This window comes from Henckelia pumila, chromosome 1 (genome assembly GCF_033568475.1).
Source record: "Henckelia pumila isolate YLH828 chromosome 1, ASM3356847v2, whole genome shotgun sequence".
Lineage (NCBI taxonomy): Eukaryota > Viridiplantae > Streptophyta > Magnoliopsida > Lamiales > Gesneriaceae > Henckelia > Henckelia pumila.
In genome coordinates, this window is record NC_133120.1 from 123,676,282 (window position 1) to 123,695,230 (window position 18,949).

The following is an 18,949-nucleotide window of genomic DNA, read 5'->3' on the forward strand; positions in this document are numbered from 1 at the left end:
ATCCTAAAAATAAATCCATAAGAAAACTATTCATGAAAATCATAAATCAACAAACATAGTTGGCAGTAAACTTCTGTAATGGACTGGGTGCATCCCTCTGCCTCTGGCCCATTTGGCCTCAGCTTTGGGAGCTCGCGACCATACTCATGGTCTTCTCTTCATCTAAAAAAGAATTAGATCAAGTGGTACCAGGGTTGAGTTGAACTTGGATATATGCCTGAGGGTCCAAGTTGGCATATATTCAAGTTCGAATCTTGGGAGGGCAAAAACTCTCCTTTTTAGGTGGAGAAAAGACCATGAATATGGTCGCGAGCTCCCAGAGCTGAGGCCAGATGGGCCAGAGGCAGAGGGATGCACCCGGTCCATTACATAAAAGGGCGCCCTTTTAGCTCAAGTGATACCAGAGTTGAGTTGAACTTGGATATATGCCTGATGGTCCAAATTCGAATCCTGGAGAGGGCAAAAACTCTCATTTCCAGTGAAGAGAAGACCATGAGTATAGTCGCGAGCTCCTAGAGTTGAGGCCAGATGGGCCAGAGGCAGAGGGATGCACCCGGTCCATTACAACTTTATTTCAGAAACACTCTAAATACTAGACATCAACATGAAATAATAAAGATGAAAATAAGCCAAAGTCGTGAAATTCGAAGTATATATCAATATGGAAACATAACAAAAAAATTCATATGTTTTGAGACTTAATTTGAATCGACACATTATACCTCTAGAAAGAAAGATTACTAATCAATGGATGTATTTTATATATCTCCATTGAAATCCATAGCTTCAAGAGAATACCGAGGATGGTAAAGTGATACCTATATTAAATAAAAATATAATTTATATAAAGAAAAAATTTATCGCCTCATAGGAATGCTTTTTTTTTTTTGGCTTAAGATTTTACATGTCAAATATTTTTTATATATTCATGAAAAGTTCATACCGTCAAAAATTCATTGAAATTAGTTTGGCTTCAAGTTATTTGAAAACATGTTTGAGATACATGAGGTGCTGAACAAGATACAGATAGTTGATTGTGTGGTTTAGTGTCCTAACATATTTGAAAAAAATAAAAAATAAAAAGCAATCTAGATCATTTGTTCACAAAAGTATCAATTGTGATAAATCTGTAAGGTCCAAAAGTCCACTAGCTCAATCACGAAAATTTTAAAGAATTTATATGATTTTATGTATTTTAATTATCAATTTTAAAAGTTATGTTTAAATTATGTGATGCTATGTTTAGGCCTAATATTTAATATTTTGTAAGTTAGTTTAATGTTTTTAAGTTTAGGATTAATACTGGACTGAAGAAAAGAGACTAGCCATCGAACGAGGTCAAGAGAAAATATTTTATGGTTATGTAAGTTTAATGCTTTAATGCAATTTTAAAAAGTTGAGAGGAGAAAAACTTTTAAAAGTTAGTGTTTGCGACTAACGGGCCTACTTCCAAGCCCATTAGTCACAAACTAATTAGACTTCAAAATTCCTTATCCTTTCTCTTCTTGGATGCCGCCTACGCCCTTTCTCTCTTTTCCCCCTTCACGTTCAAATCTGCGTTCAAAAGATAGGTCGAGTTCTTCACAGTTCGAGGCTAAATCGCTACCAAAGTGCAGGTTAAATCCAAACTTCAACAATAAGGTAAGTTTTTAATGTTTTGAAACCACAATTCATGATTATATGTATTTTTACTATGAAAACTCAAGTGTATTGATGTGTATGTTGTATTATGCATTTTTTATGAGAGTTTTTAAGATCATGGTGTAAATTGTGAAGCGTGTTTCTTTCTTGATGTTTGGGTGCAAAATTTTAAAGAAGTTTATGGATTTAGATGTGAAAATTCAGAATTTTGGAGTGTGTATGATTTATGTAGAGTTTTGAATCAAACTTTTGAATGATGGACTGGTTTGAATGAATAGCCTACAAGTTTTTATTCTCTCTCGGGTGAATACTCGTTCTTTTCAACGTGTGGGTGAGTATTTTCTCAAATAGGAGTCGAATGGGTCGAAGGGAGTCGTTTTGGTTGTTTTTTTTGGCCAAGTCGCCCAGCGCCGACCTGCCTGGGAACCCCAGGCAGATCGCCATGCACCCAGGCGCAAGAAGCGCAAAGTTTTTGCGCCTAGGCGCAAGGGGTCGCGCTGGGGTGCAAGACTGAGCTGGAGCGGAAAATTTTCCGCCCTGGAGAAAAAGATTTTGTCCAGAAATTTTCATTTCACGCATTTGAGGTCCTAAATTCAATTTTATGATCTTTTAAGCTATTTTAAGTGTTTAAAGATGTTCTAGCAGAAAAATTTTAAATTTGGATGTACCGGATGGACGGAACGACTCATGTGAATCAATTAAGCTATGTAATGCATTATGTATCTATAGACTATATTTCTTCATGAAAGCTATGTTCACTGTGTAAGACATGAAAAGTTAGATGCGTGTTTGATTTTACACCAGTTTTAGCATGCACGATTTTTTATCATAAAAGTTCAAAGAGCATGATTTGATGAAAATGATGAATTTATGAGAAGTATGACAACGTTATGATGTTGATGATGCATGAAAAATATATTGATGTTGTATGTGTTTTGTGGTGGCAATATGGGATTGACGCCTTGGAATGAGATCCAGGGAGGACCTTTTCAAATGATGTGCTCACGAGACGAAAATACAGGACTGGTGTCCTGGGATGAGCTGCGGGAAGAACCTTTCCAAAGAATGAAAGTTTAAGTGGCTAAGGACATTATGCTATATGTTTTTTGTACAACAAATCCATGATCACAGGAACCCAATGATGTGTACATTATGATGGTTATCATAATTGCATGTATTTCATCGCCCATAAATGACAAGTTTTACGATATGTTTATGTTATACCATTACGTTAAGTCTCATGTTTAATATGCGATTTATGTATGTATATTCTTGTTGACTCTTTAGACTCACTATGTATAGACATTGATTCTCTATATGATTTTATTGAAGAGCAGGGACGAATCCATTAATGAGCTGTGATGGGCTGTAGCCCAGCCCAAAAAAAAAAATTTTAGTACCCATACAGATATTTTCTTAGCTCAGCCCATGTTACCTTTTCCAGCCCAGTTCACACACTCATTCCAGGCAGTCCATGAGCCCAACTATTTAATAACTATTCCTATCTTCAAGCAGTTTATGTTGGAAAACTGGCGAGTTCCCAGACCAATTACGATTGATACCCGGTGCAGCGGAAGTTTAAAAATTTTTTCATGGAACGTTTCCATGGTATGGGTATCAACCGTTCATCGATTGAATTACGTGTGTGTAAAATTTAAATAACAATTAAATAAATTTTACCTCAAATCTCGCAACGAGATTAATGGACACCAACAGAACAATTCTGCTCTTGTTGTCTCTCCCTGGAACCGATGAACGCCTTCAATCAGGTCCACGAACAGAGGTTTAATCCCTCTGATAGATTGCACTAGAAAATCTATCAGAAGTTTTCTGCGAAGAGAATACACGAATTTGATTCGTTATTCCTTACTGCGATTCAAAATCACAGACCGGAATTTTCTCGGGCAGAGGGGGAGGGTTCGGCCGATTTGTTGAGAGAGAGGCTAGGGTTCGATTTTTGCTCTGTCTCAAAAATTATGACCTGTTGCGTGTAATTTCTGTACTGCAATAACTTATTTATAATGCAGGCCACTAACACCTTAGGGCCCATTAGTCATAAGCTAGGGCCCGACAAGCAAAGCCCGCACGTTCAGAAATTAATATAAAATTCATCGTGACTCCGATTGATAAACCGATTTTACCAATGTGTACAGAAACCATTTCTGCACATTTTAAAGTCAAGATAAATTTTCCTGAATCCGAATTCAGTGGTTTCCAAAAATGTCCATCCCTATGTCATTTTAGGAAATCCTACTCCCTTACTCTTATTTAAGAAGTCCAACTCCTTAGTTCATTAAATTTAACTCTTTAAATTTAACTATCTCAACGGGGATTAAAACTCCATTACACTGTGTGACCCTCAATGGTTCAGGGATACAGCTAGCCGTGGGCTCACAACTCCTTGTGACTCGGAACAACACTTTCCGACTTGCCCAACGAATCATGGTAAAGCGCCTAGCAACATCGCCCCATGATTCCCTAGGTATCACTGATAGTGCCTACAAGAACCAGTAGATTTTGGTTAGCGTACAGTACGGTCCCTTCATCCATATATCCCGATCGAATCAACAACCATTGGTATATCGAGAGTCGCTCAAGATTCGATAACTATGCAATGCATCTTGAAGATCAAATTAGTGACATCGCATGTGCTACTAAGAAACCATTTCTTAAATCACATCAAGTACTCTGGCCAGAGATTTGTCACACTAATATCTCCTCAGATCGCATAGGATATCCACACTCGCAAGTATGTGGTGAATCCTTGACAACAATGCATTGACTCCTATATGTGTCGTAACTGTACCCAATCTCGACACCTGATGACCCCCTCAGAGTCGGTAAACGAGTCAAAGCACAGTACTAGCATATAGAGTCTCCATGATGTTTCAAGTCGTAAGGACTAATGGTGTACAACCAAAACCGCGGACTTTATCCACTCGATAAGTGATAACCACTTGGAAAGTCCGGATAGGGTAGTTCGACTATTCATCCTATGAATATCCATTTGCATGCTTCGAACATCTCCATGTTCCCTACCAATGAAACGTGGTACTCCGCATCGCAAATGCTAGTCTCAAACTCGAGCGATCCTTATCCTTATTATCGGACGGCTCAATCGACTAGGAACGGTTTTAGAATATACAGTGACTATAAGATGTATTTCATGATAGACATCTCCATGTTCTACCACATCTTACATACACTATAGTATATTCAAGGTCTTTATCAAAACAACAATAGTATATCACAATATAACAATATGAAGTAATATAAAGTCATTGCCATAAAAGTGTAAATAATATTAAACAAAAGATTGTTTATACAAAGAGTCATCAAAGCCCATAGCCACACAGTTGGCTCACTGGGCACCCACTCTTACAATCTCCCACTTGCCCTATAGCCAACTAGTCATACTACGTAGACCCATTGCTTCGCGATGTTTGTCAAACAATGGTCCTGGCAAAGGCTTAGTAAGTGGATCAGCGATATTGTCTGCAGAGGCCACTCGTTCGACACTGATGTCTCCTCTTTCCACAATCTCCCGGATTATGTGGTATTTCCTCAGTACGTGTTTGGATCTTTGATGAGACCTTGGTTCCTTTGCTTGAGCAACGGCACCCGTGTTGTCGCAGTACACCGGGACTGGACCAACAAATTCAGGAATGACGCCCAACTCTTGGACGAAATTCCTCATCCAAACGGCCTCTTTAGCAGCAGCTGATGCTGCAATGTATTCAGCCTCAGTGGTGGAATCCGCTGTGGTGTCCTGCTTGGAACTCTTCCAAGAGACAGCACCACCATTGAGCATGAACACAAATCCAGAGGTTGACTTCGAGTCATCCACATCACTTTGGAAGCTAGAGTCGGTATAGCCTTCCAGTTTGAGTTCTCGTCCTCCATAAACCATGAACATATTCTTAGTCCTTCTCAAGTACTTAAGAATGTCCTTCACGGCTTTCCAATGCATCTGACCAGGATTAGACTGATATCTGCTCGTGACACTCAGAGCAAATGCTACATCCGGTCTGGTAGATATCATCCCATACATGATACTACCTATAGCTGACGCATATGGTACATGTGTCATATTCTCTATCTCTGCATCAGTCTTGGGACACATAGACTTGGATAGAGAAACTCCATGACACATGGGTAGATGTCCTCTTTTGGACCCATCCATTGAAAACCGTTTCAATATGGTATCGATGTAGGTTGATTGAGTGAGTCCTATCATTCTCTTAGATCTATCTCTATAGATCTGAATCCCTAGAATGTAGGATGCCTCACCCAAATCCTTCATCGAAAATCTACCTGATAACCATATCTTCGTTGACTGCAACATCCCTACATCATTCCCAATGAGTAGGATGTCATCAACATAAAGTACTAAGAATGTCACCGCATCCTTAACTACTTTCTTGTACACGCAAGGTTCCTCCGGGTTTTTGATGAAACCAAAATCTTTTATTGTTTCATCAAATTTCTGGTTCCAACTTCTTGATGCTTGTTTTAGACCATAAATTGATCTCTGAAGCTTGCATACCTTATGCTCGCTTCCCATGGATGTGTACCCCTCAGGCTGCTTCATATAGATTTCCTCCTTAATGTCTCCATTAAGAAAAGCAGTCTTCACATCCATTTGCCATATCTCATAGTCATACCATGCAGCTATGGCAATTAGGATTCTTATGGACTTGAACATTGCAACTGGTGAAAAGGTTTCGTCATAGTCAACTCCTTGCCTTTGAGTATAACCTTTCGCCACCAATCGCGCCTTGTAGGTCAATACCTTACCATCAGGCCCAAGCTTTCTTTTGTAGATCCATTTACACCCTATTGGAACAATTCCATCGGGAGGATCCACTAAAGACCAGACTTGGTTAGTATGCATCGAATCCAATTCAGACTGCATAGCTTCAAGCCATAAATTCGAATCCGCATCAGAAATTGCTTCCTTGAAGTTTCTTGGATCACATCCAATGTCGGGTTCATCTTGACCCTCTTCAAGAAGAAGACCATATCGAACTGGAGGTCTAGAAGTCCTTTCGGATCTTCTAGGTGCAGGCGTGTCCAGCAATGGTTCCTGAGGTGTAGGATCGTTATTTTGTATTTCGGGTTCTTCTCGAACTTCTTCGAGTTCCATCATCTCGCCTTTCTTATCCAATAAGAACTCCTTCTCCAAGAAGGTGGCATTCCTAGAAACAAACACCTTTGTTTCAGCAGGATAATAGAAATAATATCCGATTGAATTCTTCGGATACCCTACAAAATAACATAAGCTGGATCGACTATCCAACTTATCTCTCCACTGTCCGCTTCACGTAAGCAGGACATCCCCAAATCCTCAAGTACGAATACTTAGGAGCTTTGCCATTCCATAACTCGTATGGTGTTTTGTCCACTGCTTTAGTGTGGACGTTATTCAACAACAATACCGCCGTTTCAAGCGCATAGCCCCAAAACGAAGGTGGAAGCTCAGTGAAGCTCATCATGGATCGAACCATGTCCAACAAAGTTCGATTACGACGCTCCGATACACCATTAAGCTGTGGTGTCATAGGAGGAGTCCACTGAGAGAGAATCCCATTCTCTTTTAGATAGTCCAAAAACTCGGTACTTAAGTATTCTCCACCTCGATCCGATCGAAGTGCTTTAATACTTTTACCTAGCTTGTTTTCTACTTCAGCCTTGAATTCTTTGAACTTTTCAAATGCTTCAGACTTATATTTCATTAAATATAAATACCCATACCTAGAATAATCATCAGTAAAGGTAATGAAGTAGGTGTGGCCATGTTGAGTCCCTACTCTAAATGGACCACAAACATCTGTATGGATCAAATCCAACAGATTTTGACTACGCTCAGGCTTCCCCTTAAAAGGAGATTTAGTCATTTTCCCTTTTAGGCAGGATTCACAAGTAGGTAGAGAGTTAATATCAGACATATCAAACATGCCCTCTCCCACTAGCTTGTTCATCCTCCTTGAGGAAATATGACCTAGTCTAGCGTGCCATAGGTTTGCCGGGTTTTTACTATCGATTTTCCTTTTGTTTGTTGTTGCCGGTTTGTCAATACAATTCACTGGAACGTCTTTTAGTTTTAAATTATATAGATCGTTTTCAAGTTGTCCATTTCCAATTAAACATTCATTCTTGTAAATACTGCAAATCCCATTCACAAAATTACAAGAATAACCATCTCTATCAAGCATAGAAATAGAAATAATGTTTTTAATTAAATCTGGCACAAATAAAACATCTCTCAACAATAATTTAAAACCATTCTGCAAAATCAAACAAACATCTCCAATGGCCGTAGCTTCAACTCTGGAACCATTCCCGAGCCTCAGCTGGGTCTCACCCATTCTAAGCCTGCGACTTCTTGTCATCACCTGCAAATCATTGCAAATGTGAGATCCACATCCGGTATCCAATACCCAAGAAGTTGTATTAAGTGACATGTTTATTTCGATATAGAACATACCCTTTGCAGTTCCCAACTGCTCAAGATACTCCTTGCAGTTGCGCTTCCAATGACCCGGCTTCTTGCAGTAATGGCAAACATCCTTGGATTTTCCATTGTTTGAAGCCTTTGTCTTTTGCTTCTTCTCGGGTTCCACTTTCTTGGGTGGGGCAGAACGTTTCTTGCCCTTCATACTTAGCCCCTTCTTAGCAGAAGATGAGGAGCCCACCAAGAAAGCTGGCTTATCCTTCTTAAGTGTGGATTCATATGTAACGAGCATATTGACCATCTCTTCAAGGGTGGCCTCTATCTTGTTCATATTAAAATTTATCACGAATCCATCAAATGAGGAAGGAAGAGATAGAAGCAACAAGTCCACATTGAGTTCATGCTCCAACACCAAATCAAGGGTCGCTAACTTCTGTATGAGCCAAATCACTCGTACCCCATGATCACGGACCGAAGTCCCTTCACGCATGCGGCACGTCATCAACTCCTTAACAGTAGAGAACCTTTCAGCCCTCGACTGAGCCCCAAAAAGTTCCTTGAGTTGCGCGTGAATGTCAGCAGCATTCACCGTGTCCTCAAATCGCCTCTGGAGTTCATCAGACATCGAGGCTTGCATATAGCATTTGGTCTTGATGTCATGGTCACACCATGCATCAAGTTTGGCCAATTCCTCCGGACTTATGTCAGCTGGTGCTTCCTTCGGAGGTGCTTTCTCTAACACGTAGAGCATTTTCTCCGAAGTTAAGACAATCTTCAACTTCCGGAACCATTCCGTATAGTTGGCGCCAGTCAGCTTGTTTTGTTCGAGGATCGAGAATAAAGGATTTCGCGAATTCATTGTATGAAATACTGAAAAGGAAAACAGACATATATCAATGATTGTTTAACAATTTACTAAGACATAAAATAGGCGAATTTAATTTTATGAATCTCACTCCCACTATTTTAACGATTTCACCACCCTCTAGTGAAAACGGGAAACTTTTTCCTTAGTGAGAACATGGAGTCCAATTGACAAACTTATGGTCCCGAATAATATCAGCCAACCATAATTCTCAAAAGGTAGAGCCCAATTGCTTCAAAAGCAACCCCCATGTATTTACCTCATGTCCAATAAGGGCCCAATAATATGACGCCGTTTAAAGTGACATGTCAAGATGACCCATCAATATTAAGTTGTGATGGACGGTCGCCATGTGGATCCCCCAATAATATGAGCCGATCCCATGGGAGTTCCACCCAACTTACAACATTTGTCGATCCAATGTACAGCTTTCCGACGGACGGGCCCCCCCAATAATATGAGCCGGACCGTATCCGCGGGTAGCATCACATACATTGACCGTTGATGGAAGGTAGGAACATTTAAACAATATTTAAATTTCCTTTATTTATCTTGATATAAATTTTAAATCATATTTAAAATGAGGGATTTTATTATATAAAATATTTGTCTCATCATATTTAATTTATTGCATGCATTGCCGGATTCACGCAATTTATGTCTAAACATGCATACAATCATAATATCACATATTATATAGGATGATCGATTCCATTTCTAATTGACCCGTGGTTGCCAATCACGGGTCTTAGTCCAATCCTAGGTAATATGCAGTATGCAAATGCAATCCTATTACATATGCTTCCAATTTACATTTCTTCAGTCTTCATTGTCTGCTGGGCCCACCATCTTCAAATCTTGATCTCCCACTAAATCTAATGTATTTACAATAAATAACAATGACAAGTAGGGGATACATTTTAGGGGGTGGGAACGGGCTATAAACCAAGCCCACTTTTATTACATATGACATTCATATCGGGCCATAAACCAGGCCCATTAATAAAACCAACAACAATAAAGACAAAATGTAAATTCCTAACATACACCTACAAAATTGGTCATGGCAATCGATCATCCTTATCCAATAACATTTAATTCAAAATTAATTTATTGGATAACATGCTGTGGCAATTCAAATTTAAACAAGATAAAATCATATTTTATATATAAAATCACATTTCACATATAAAATCATATTTTATCTCCATATCAAATAAAATCATATTTTATCTATAAAATCCAATTTTACAAATAAAATCATATTTTATCTAATATATCATAAGATCATATCTTATCATCAATTGTACCAAAATAATTGATTTCAAAATTCAATTTACGGATAAAATATTAAAATTTTCCAAAAATTCAAATTTATCCAAAATCAATTTTAAAATTTACGGACTCGAACAATTCGATCCGAAATCTCGTGAACCAATCAAAAACAATTTTTGACCGGACCAAAAATAAAATTTTAACATATTAAAATTAATTTTTTTTTTTAATAAAATATTAATTTTTCCCGCGGGCCACCCGGGACACTCCCGGGTTGGCCCGCACCCGGGGCGCGGGCCGGGGCAGCCCGGCTGCCCCCTTAGGGCAGCAACGCTTGCTGCCCTGGCGGCGCCTGGCGCCGCCGCTGGGCGGCGCCGAGCGCTGCCCTGCGCAGCGCCCAGCGCTGCGCTGGGCAGCGCACAGCGCTGCCCTGGGCAGCGCCGTGCGCCGCCCTGGGCGGCGACGGTCGCCGCCCTGGGCGGCGCCGTGCGCCCCCTTTGGTCGCTGCCCCTTCCGGGCAGCGATCCAATCGCTGCCCGGGTTTCGCCCCCGAAAAAAAAATTTTTTTTTTTATTAAAAATATTTATTTTGTTTCAAAAACCGAGACTCAAAAATTTTGTACAATTGATTAATTCAATCGATTGATCTGAGCAACCTGGCTCTGATACCACTGTTGGAAAACTGGCGAGTTCCCAGACCAATTACGATTGATACCCGGTGCAGCGGAAGTTTAAAAATTTTTTCATGGAACGTTTCCATGGTATGGGTATCAACCGTTCATCGATTGAATTACGTGTGTGTAAAATTTAAATAACAATTAAATAAATTTTACCTCAAATCTCGCAACGAGATTAATGGACACCAACAGAACAATTCTGCTCTTGTTGTCTCTCCCTGGAACCGATGAACGCCTTCAATCAGGTCCACGAACAGAGGTTTAATCCCTCTGATAGATTGCACTAGAAAATCTATCAGAAGTTTTCTGCGAAGAGAATACACGAATTTGATTCGTTATTCCTTACTGCGATTCAAAATCACAGACCGGAATTTTCTCGGGCAGAGGGGGAGGGTTCGGCCGATTTGTTGAGAGAGAGGCTAGGGTTCGATTTTTGCTCTGTCTAAAAAATTATGACCTGTTGCGTGTAATTTCTGTACTGCAATAACTTATTTATAATGCAGGCCACTAACACCTTAGGGCCCATTAGTCATAAGCTAGGGCCCGACAAGCAAAGCCCGCACGTTCAGAAATTAATATAAAATTCATCGTGACTCCGATTGATAAACCGATTTTACCAATGTGTACAGAAACCATTTCTGCACATTTTAAAGTCAAGATAAATTTTCCTGAATCCGAATTCAGTGGTTTCCAAAAATGTCCATCCCTATGTCATTTTAGGAAATCCTACTCCCTTACTCTTATTTAAGAAGTCCAACTCCTTAGTTCATTAAATTTAACTCTTTAAATTTAACTATCTCAACGGGGATTAAAACTCCATTACACTGTGTGACCCTCAATGGTTCAGGGATACAGCTAGCCGTGGGCTCACAACTCCTTGTGACTCGGAACAACACTTTCCGACTTGCCCAACGAATCATGGTAAAGCGCCTAGCAACATCGCCCCATGATTCCCTAGGTATCACTGATAGTGCCTACAAGAACCAGTAGATTTTGGTTAGCGTACAGTACGGTCCCTTCATCCATATATCCCGATCGAATCAACAACCATTGGTATATCGAGAGTCGCTCAAGATTCGATAACTATGCAATGCATCTTGAAGATCAAATTAGTGACATCGCATGTGCTACTAAGAAACCATTTCTTAAATCACATCAAGTACTCTGGCCAGAGATTTGTCACACTAATATCTCCTCAGATCGCATAGGATATCCACACTCGCAAGTATGTGGTGAATCCTTGACAACAATGCATTGACTCCTATATGTGTCGTAACTGTACCCAATCTCGACACCTGATGACCCCCTCAGAGTCGGTAAACGAGTCAAAGCACAGTATTAGCATATAGAGTCTCCATGATGTTTCAAGTCGTAAGGACTAATGGTGTACAACCAAAACCGCGGACTTTATCCACTCGATAAGTGATAACCACTTGGAAAGTCCGGATAGGGTAGTTCGACTATTCATCCTATGAATATCCATTTGCATGCTTCGAACATCTCCATGTTCCCTACCAATGAAACGTGGTACTCCGCATCGCAAATGCTAGTCTCAAACTCGAGCGATCCTTATCCTTATTATCGGACGGCTCAATCGACTAGGAACGGTTTTAGAATATACAGTGACTATAAGATGTATTTCATGATAGACATCTCCATGTTCTACCACATCTTACATACACTATAGTATATTCAAGGTCTTTATCAAAACAACAATAGTATATCACAATATAACAATATGAAGTAATATAAAGTCATTGCCATAAAAGTGTAAATAATATTAAACAAAAGATTGTTTATACAAAGAGTCATCAAAGCCCATAGCCACACAGTTGGCTCACTGGGCACCCACTCTTACAGTTTAAAGACTTGAGGTCGAGCGAACTCAAGGGGTCAGCCGATCCCATCGTGGCTGAGAAATGGATTCGGTCCCTAAAGACCATTTTTGAGTTCATGCAGCTTACTGATATAGACCGAGTAAGGTGTGATATATTCATGTTTTGATTCGATGCCCACGTCTGGTGGCAAGGGGCACGTTTGGTGATGAAAATGACAAAACTGACATGAAATGGGTTCAAAGAGGTGTTCTATGGGAAGTATTTTTGAGCACGAGGAACAGACTAGCAAGAAAGTTTCTGGAGTTTCGTCAAGGACGCATGAGCATTGCTTAATATGTCAAGAAGTTCGAAAGGGTGCGGTATTTCGTGCCCATGATTGCCGAGAACCCTGCAATGGAGCTAAAAAACTTCATGAAATGACTAAATGCCTCCATCCGTCGAGATGTCAGGTTGAGTGGGGCCGCAACATACAAGTAGGCGGTAGACCAGTCCACGCTGTCTGAGAAAGATAAGAATTATATCATAAAAGAATCACAGGCCAAGAGGACGAGCTACAAGAGTCGTGATCAGCACAAGCTTAGTCGAAAGAGACTGTATCATGCACCACCCCAGGGCAGACCACAAAAGCAGTTGCAGCCACGACCACAAGGGTAGCAACTAGCGGCGAATAATGCTCCAAAAACTGTGAACGGAGTAGCCTACTAGAAGTGTGGGAAGTTTAACCCAGGACATTGTATGTTGGGGTCTAATGTTTACTTTCTTTGCAAGAATCCGGGTCACTATCTGAAGGACTACCCCCAGTCCAGGGATCCAGTCAAGGAAAGCGTTCTTGGGATGACTCGGTATCAAGTGGATTCAGATTCTGCTATTGTCACAAGGATGATTAGTATTGCCAGTTTTTCGTTCATGTTTTGATTAGGGGTGTCAAAAACCAACCCAACCCGCCAACCCGACACGATTCAACCCAAAAAATATCAGGTTTGGGTTGGGAGTTTTTGGGTTTGGGTTGAATCGGGTTGACCCAAAAGCCAACCCAAAAAAATTATTCTTGTTCGGGTTGGGTTAGGGTCGATCGAGTTGACCCGAATATTTTTATTATTTCTTTTTTATATATATAATTAAGAAATATTTGCTACAATTTCATATGTTGTTTATTTGAAAAACATTTATTTTATATTGATATAATATATTTTCTTGATTTAATGTTTATTTTGTACAATTTTGATTTTTTAAAATAATTTTTTTATTTTTTGTAGTAAATAACCTTAAATTTTCTGCAACTAAACTTTCAAATTTAAATTATATATAATCTTAGATTTTTTATCATATGATTAAATATAATATTATTATTATTACTTTGTGTTTTGAATTTTTATTTAATTATTTTGCTAAAATAATAATAATAATAATAATAATAATAATAATAATAATAATAATAATAATAATAATAATAATAATAAAATCGGGTTGATCGGGTTGAGCGGGTTGTTCGGGTTATACGGGTTCGTGTTCGGGTTGAAAAATTTTGGGGTGGTTCGGGTTCAGGTCAGGTTCAGGTTGAGGAATTTTTAAATATTTGTTTCTTCAACACGACCAGAACCCACCCGACCCACCCGAATTGGCACCCCTAGTTTTGATATATACTGGAACTAGGCATTATTTCATGTCTGTGAAATTTATGACTAAGTTGGGAGTAGTACCAGATAAGTCGATTTTGGGGTTTAGTGTTACGTTACTTTCAAGGGAAAGATTGAGGATTAACAGTGTCGTGAGGAATTGTAAAATACAGATGCAGTTCCATGATTTGTGTGCAGATTTCATTGTTTTGGATATGGCATACTTCTATGTAATCTTTGGGATGGATTTGTTGTCTCAGCATGAGGCCACCATATGCTGTAAGCAACATACAGTTTTCTTAAATACCCAGAGCGGAGAATTGATTGTTTTCTACGCCGTACACATTCCGAGACTACCTCGGGACATATCGGCAGGTAAGGCTTGGCATTTGATGAGCAGAGGATGTACATGTTTCCTAGAAAATATCTCTGGTGATTAGGAGTTGCCTCGACCGAAACTTGAAGAATTCGATGTGGTGAATAACTTTCCAAAAGTTTTTCTTGATGACGTTGTGGGATTACCTCCAGCCATAGAAGTTGAGTTTAGAGTAGATTTGGTACCTGGAACCACGCCAGTTTCCAAGGCACCGTACATGACAACACTGACTAAAATAAAAAATTTGAAAGATCATCTACAAAAACTGTTAGAAAAGGTATTCATCAGATCGAGTGTGTCATCTTGGTGTGCACCGATGTAGTCCGTACGCAAGAAATATGGGTCAATGAGGTTGTGCATTGACTATAAAGAGCCGAACCGAGTTACGGTGAAGAACATGTATCCAATGCCAAGGATAGATGATTTTTTCGATTAGTTGCATGAGGAAGTGGTGTTCTCCAAGATTTATTTGAGATCAGGCTACCACCAATTGAAGGTGAAAGATGAGGATGTGCAAAAAATGACTTTTCGGACTCGATATGGCCACTATGAGTTTCTGGTTATATCGTTTGGGTTAACCAATGCACCGACAGTGATCATGGATTTGATGAACAGGGTGTTCCAGCCTTTTTTGGATCAGTTTGTTATAGTATTCATAGATTACATACTGATCTACTCTCGTAATCTGGATGAGCATCGTCAGCATTTGACTATGGTCTTGCAGGTTCTGAAAGAGAAGCATTTATTTGCTAAGTTTAGTACGTGTGATTTTTTGTTGGAGCAGATTGCATTTTTGGGTCACTTAGTTTCAGAGAGAGGAATTGAAGTCGATCCAGCTAAGGTAAAAGCGATTCAGAGTTGGGTTGCTCTGAAGAATTCTACAGAAATACGAAGTTTCTTGGGTTTAACGGGTTACTACTGGAGATTCATTCAGGATTTCTTCAAGATAGCTCTACGACTGACGTCTTTGACCAGGAAAGGCGTGAAATTTGAATGTTCGGATCAGTGTGAGAGGATTTTTGTTGAGTTGAAAGAGATTAATTACAACATCAGTGCTAGCAATTCTAGAAGGCATCGGTCATTTCGTAGTGTATACGGACGCTTCCAAGAGTGGTTTGGGGGCTGTTTTGATGCAAGATGACAAGGTGATAGCTTATGCATCTCGACAGCTGAAATTTCACGAGCAAAACTACCCGACTCACTATCTCGAGTTGGCAGCAGTTGTCTTGAGTTTGAAGCCGTGGAGACATTATCTGAATAAATAGAAGTTTCAAATCTTCACCGACCATAAGAGCCTAAAGTACTTCACTCAGAACGAGTTGAATATGAGGCAAAGACGATGGTTGGAACAAGTGAAAGATTATTACTGTGACATTAGATACCATCCGGGTAAGGCTAATATAGTAACAGATGCATTGAGTCTCAAGTCTACGACTTTGAACCAGTTGACAACTTAACAAGAGTTTATTACAGATTTTGAGAGACTGATATTAGAAGTGGTCAAACAAGAAAAAGAGTGCATATTATTAACTTTAACCGTGGTACCAATTTTGCATGATAGAATTCGAGTTGGCTAAGCTTCAGACCAACAGTTGGTTTTTTGGAAGCCAAAGGATGAGGCCAAATGGGGTACCTTGTATCTAGTAAAAGATGGGATTGTGCATCACAAATGCAGAATGTGGGTGCCAGCAGTGGACTCAATGAGAGTAGCTATGATGACAGAAGCACATACTACACTGTATTCCATTCATCCTGGAAGTATGAAAATGTTTAAGGATCTGTATTTGTTGTTTTGGTGGTCAGGTATGAGGAAGAACATCGTTAATTTTGTGAACGAATGTCTGATATACCAACAGGTGAAAGCTGAGAATAAGATCCCAACAGGACTTCTGAAACCGTTACCGATTTTCACGTGGAAGTGGAAAGATGTCACCATGGACTTCGTGGTAGGATTGTCAGTTACACCACGAAGGATGAATTCCATTTGGGTGATCGTTGACAAATTGAAAAAGTCAGCTTATTTTCTATCAGTTAGGACTAACTTCTCGATGAATCAGTATGCAAAATTGTACATTTGAGAGATATTCATATTGCATGGAGTTCCAGCTAGGATAGTGTTTGATAGAGATCTTAAGTTTAACTCGGAATTTTAGGGGAGTTTACACCATGTATTAGGTAGGAAATTAGCTTTTAGCACAACATTACACCCTCATATAGATGGAGAGTCAGAGCAAGTGATTCAGATACTCGAGGATATGCTCAAGGCTTGTGTAATCGACTTCAGAGGAAGTTGGGATTCAAAATTGCATTTAGTAGAGTTCACTTATAACAATAGTATCAAGCTACTATTGGTATGGATCTTTATGAGGCGTTGTATGGGAGTAAGTGTAGAACTTATTTACATTGGGATGAATTTGGAGAAAGAACTGTGTTGGGACAAGAAATAACTTATTTACATTGGGATGAATTTGGAGAAAGAACTGTGTTGGGACCAGAAATAGTGACTCGGACAGTTAGTCCGATAGCTAAGATCAAAGATAGAATGTTGACAGCTCAGAGCCGTCGGAAAAAGCTATGCCGACAAGTAGTGTAGAGACTTGGAGTTTGAGATAGGTGACCATGTATTCTTGAAGGTGTTATCTTGGAAGGGAGTGATGAGGTTTGGAATAAAGGGGAAGCTGAGTCCAAGGTACATAAGACCTTTCAAGATCCTAGAGAAAGCTGGGGCTCGAGCTTATCGAGGAGCGTTGCCTCCAATTGGGTCGTACACAACGTCTTTCACATCTCCATGCTGAGGAAGTATGCTGCGAATCCTTCCCATGTGATTCGCCACGAACCAGTACAGTCGGAGCCAGACTTGTCTTACGAGGAGATGCTAGTACAAATCTTGGAAAGACAAGTTAGGAAATTGAGGAACTGAGAGATTGGAATGGTAAAAATTCTGTGGCGTAACCAATTGCTAGAAAAAGCCACGTGTGAAATTGAGGATGATATGTGTAGTCTCTATCCAAATTTTTTGGTAAGTAGAATTTCAAGGACAAAATTCTTTTAAAAAGGGTAGAGTTGTAAGGTCCAAAAGTTCACTAGTTCAATCACGAAAATTTTAATGATTTATATGGTTTTATGCATTTTAATTATGAAATTTAAAAGTTATGCTTAAATTATGTGATGCTATGTTTAGGCCTGATATTTAATGTTTTGCAAGTTAGTTTAATGTTTTCAGGTTTGGGATTGATACTGGACTTAAAGAACGAGACTAGCCGTCGAACGAGGTCAAGAAAAAATATCTATGATTATGTAAGTTTAATGATTTAATGAAATTTTGAAAGGTTTAGAGGAGAAAAACTTTTAGAAGTTAGTGTTTGCGACTAATGGACCGATTTCCAAACCCATTAGTCACAAACGGATTAGGCATCAAAATCCCTTCTCCTTTCTCTTCTTGGACGATGTCTATGCCCCTTCTCTCTTTTCCCCCTTCACATTCAAATCTGCGTTCAAAAGCTAAGTCGAGTTCTTCATGGTTCGAGGCTAGATCGCTTTCAAAGTGCAGGTTAAATCCAAAATTCAACGATCAGGCAAGTTTTTAATGTTTTGAAACCACCATTCAAGATTATAGGTATTTTTACTATGAAAAATCATGTGTATTGATGTGTATATGTTTTATTATGCTTGATTTATGAGAGTTTTTAAGATCATGATGTAAATTATGAAGTGTGTTTCATTCTTGATGTTTTGGGTACAAAAGTTCAAAGAAGTTTATGGATTTAGATGTGAAAATTCAGAAGTTTGGAGTATGTATGGTGTATGTAGAGTTTTGAATCAAAATTTTGAATGATGGACTATTTTGAATTAATTACCTACAAGTTTTGATTCTCTCTCGGGTGAATACTCATTTTTTTCAACGTGTGGGTGAGTATTTTCTCAAATAGGAGTCGAATGGGTCGAACCCCAGGTAGATCACCTCGCGCCCTGGCGAACAATTTTCTGTCCAGAAATTTTCATTTCGCACATTTGAGGTCATAAATTCAAGTTTCATTATGATATTTTAAGCTATTTTAAGTGTTTTTAAGATGTTCTATCGGAAAAAGTTTCAAATTCGGATGTTCGGGATGGATGGAACGACTCACGAGATTGATTAAGCTATGTAATGCATGCATTTACATGCTATATTCGTGAAAGCTATGTTCAATATGTTAGACATGAAAAGT

General features: G+C 39.2%; 1 protein-coding gene across 1 annotated transcript; it reads left to right on the plus strand.

Annotated features, from left to right (window-relative positions):
* The first annotated feature begins 12,979 nt into the window (after positions 1–12,979).
* On the plus strand, positions 12,980–15,882 carry LOC140873924 (uncharacterized). The gene is made up of 4 exons (XM_073277208.1): positions 12,980–13,108; positions 14,347–14,740; positions 14,861–15,018; positions 15,178–15,882. The coding sequence occupies exons 1-4, from the start codon at positions 12,980–12,982 to the stop codon at positions 15,880–15,882; spliced, it is 1,386 nt and encodes a 461-aa protein (XP_073133309.1).
* Positions 15,883–18,949: the final 3,067 nt, after the last annotated feature.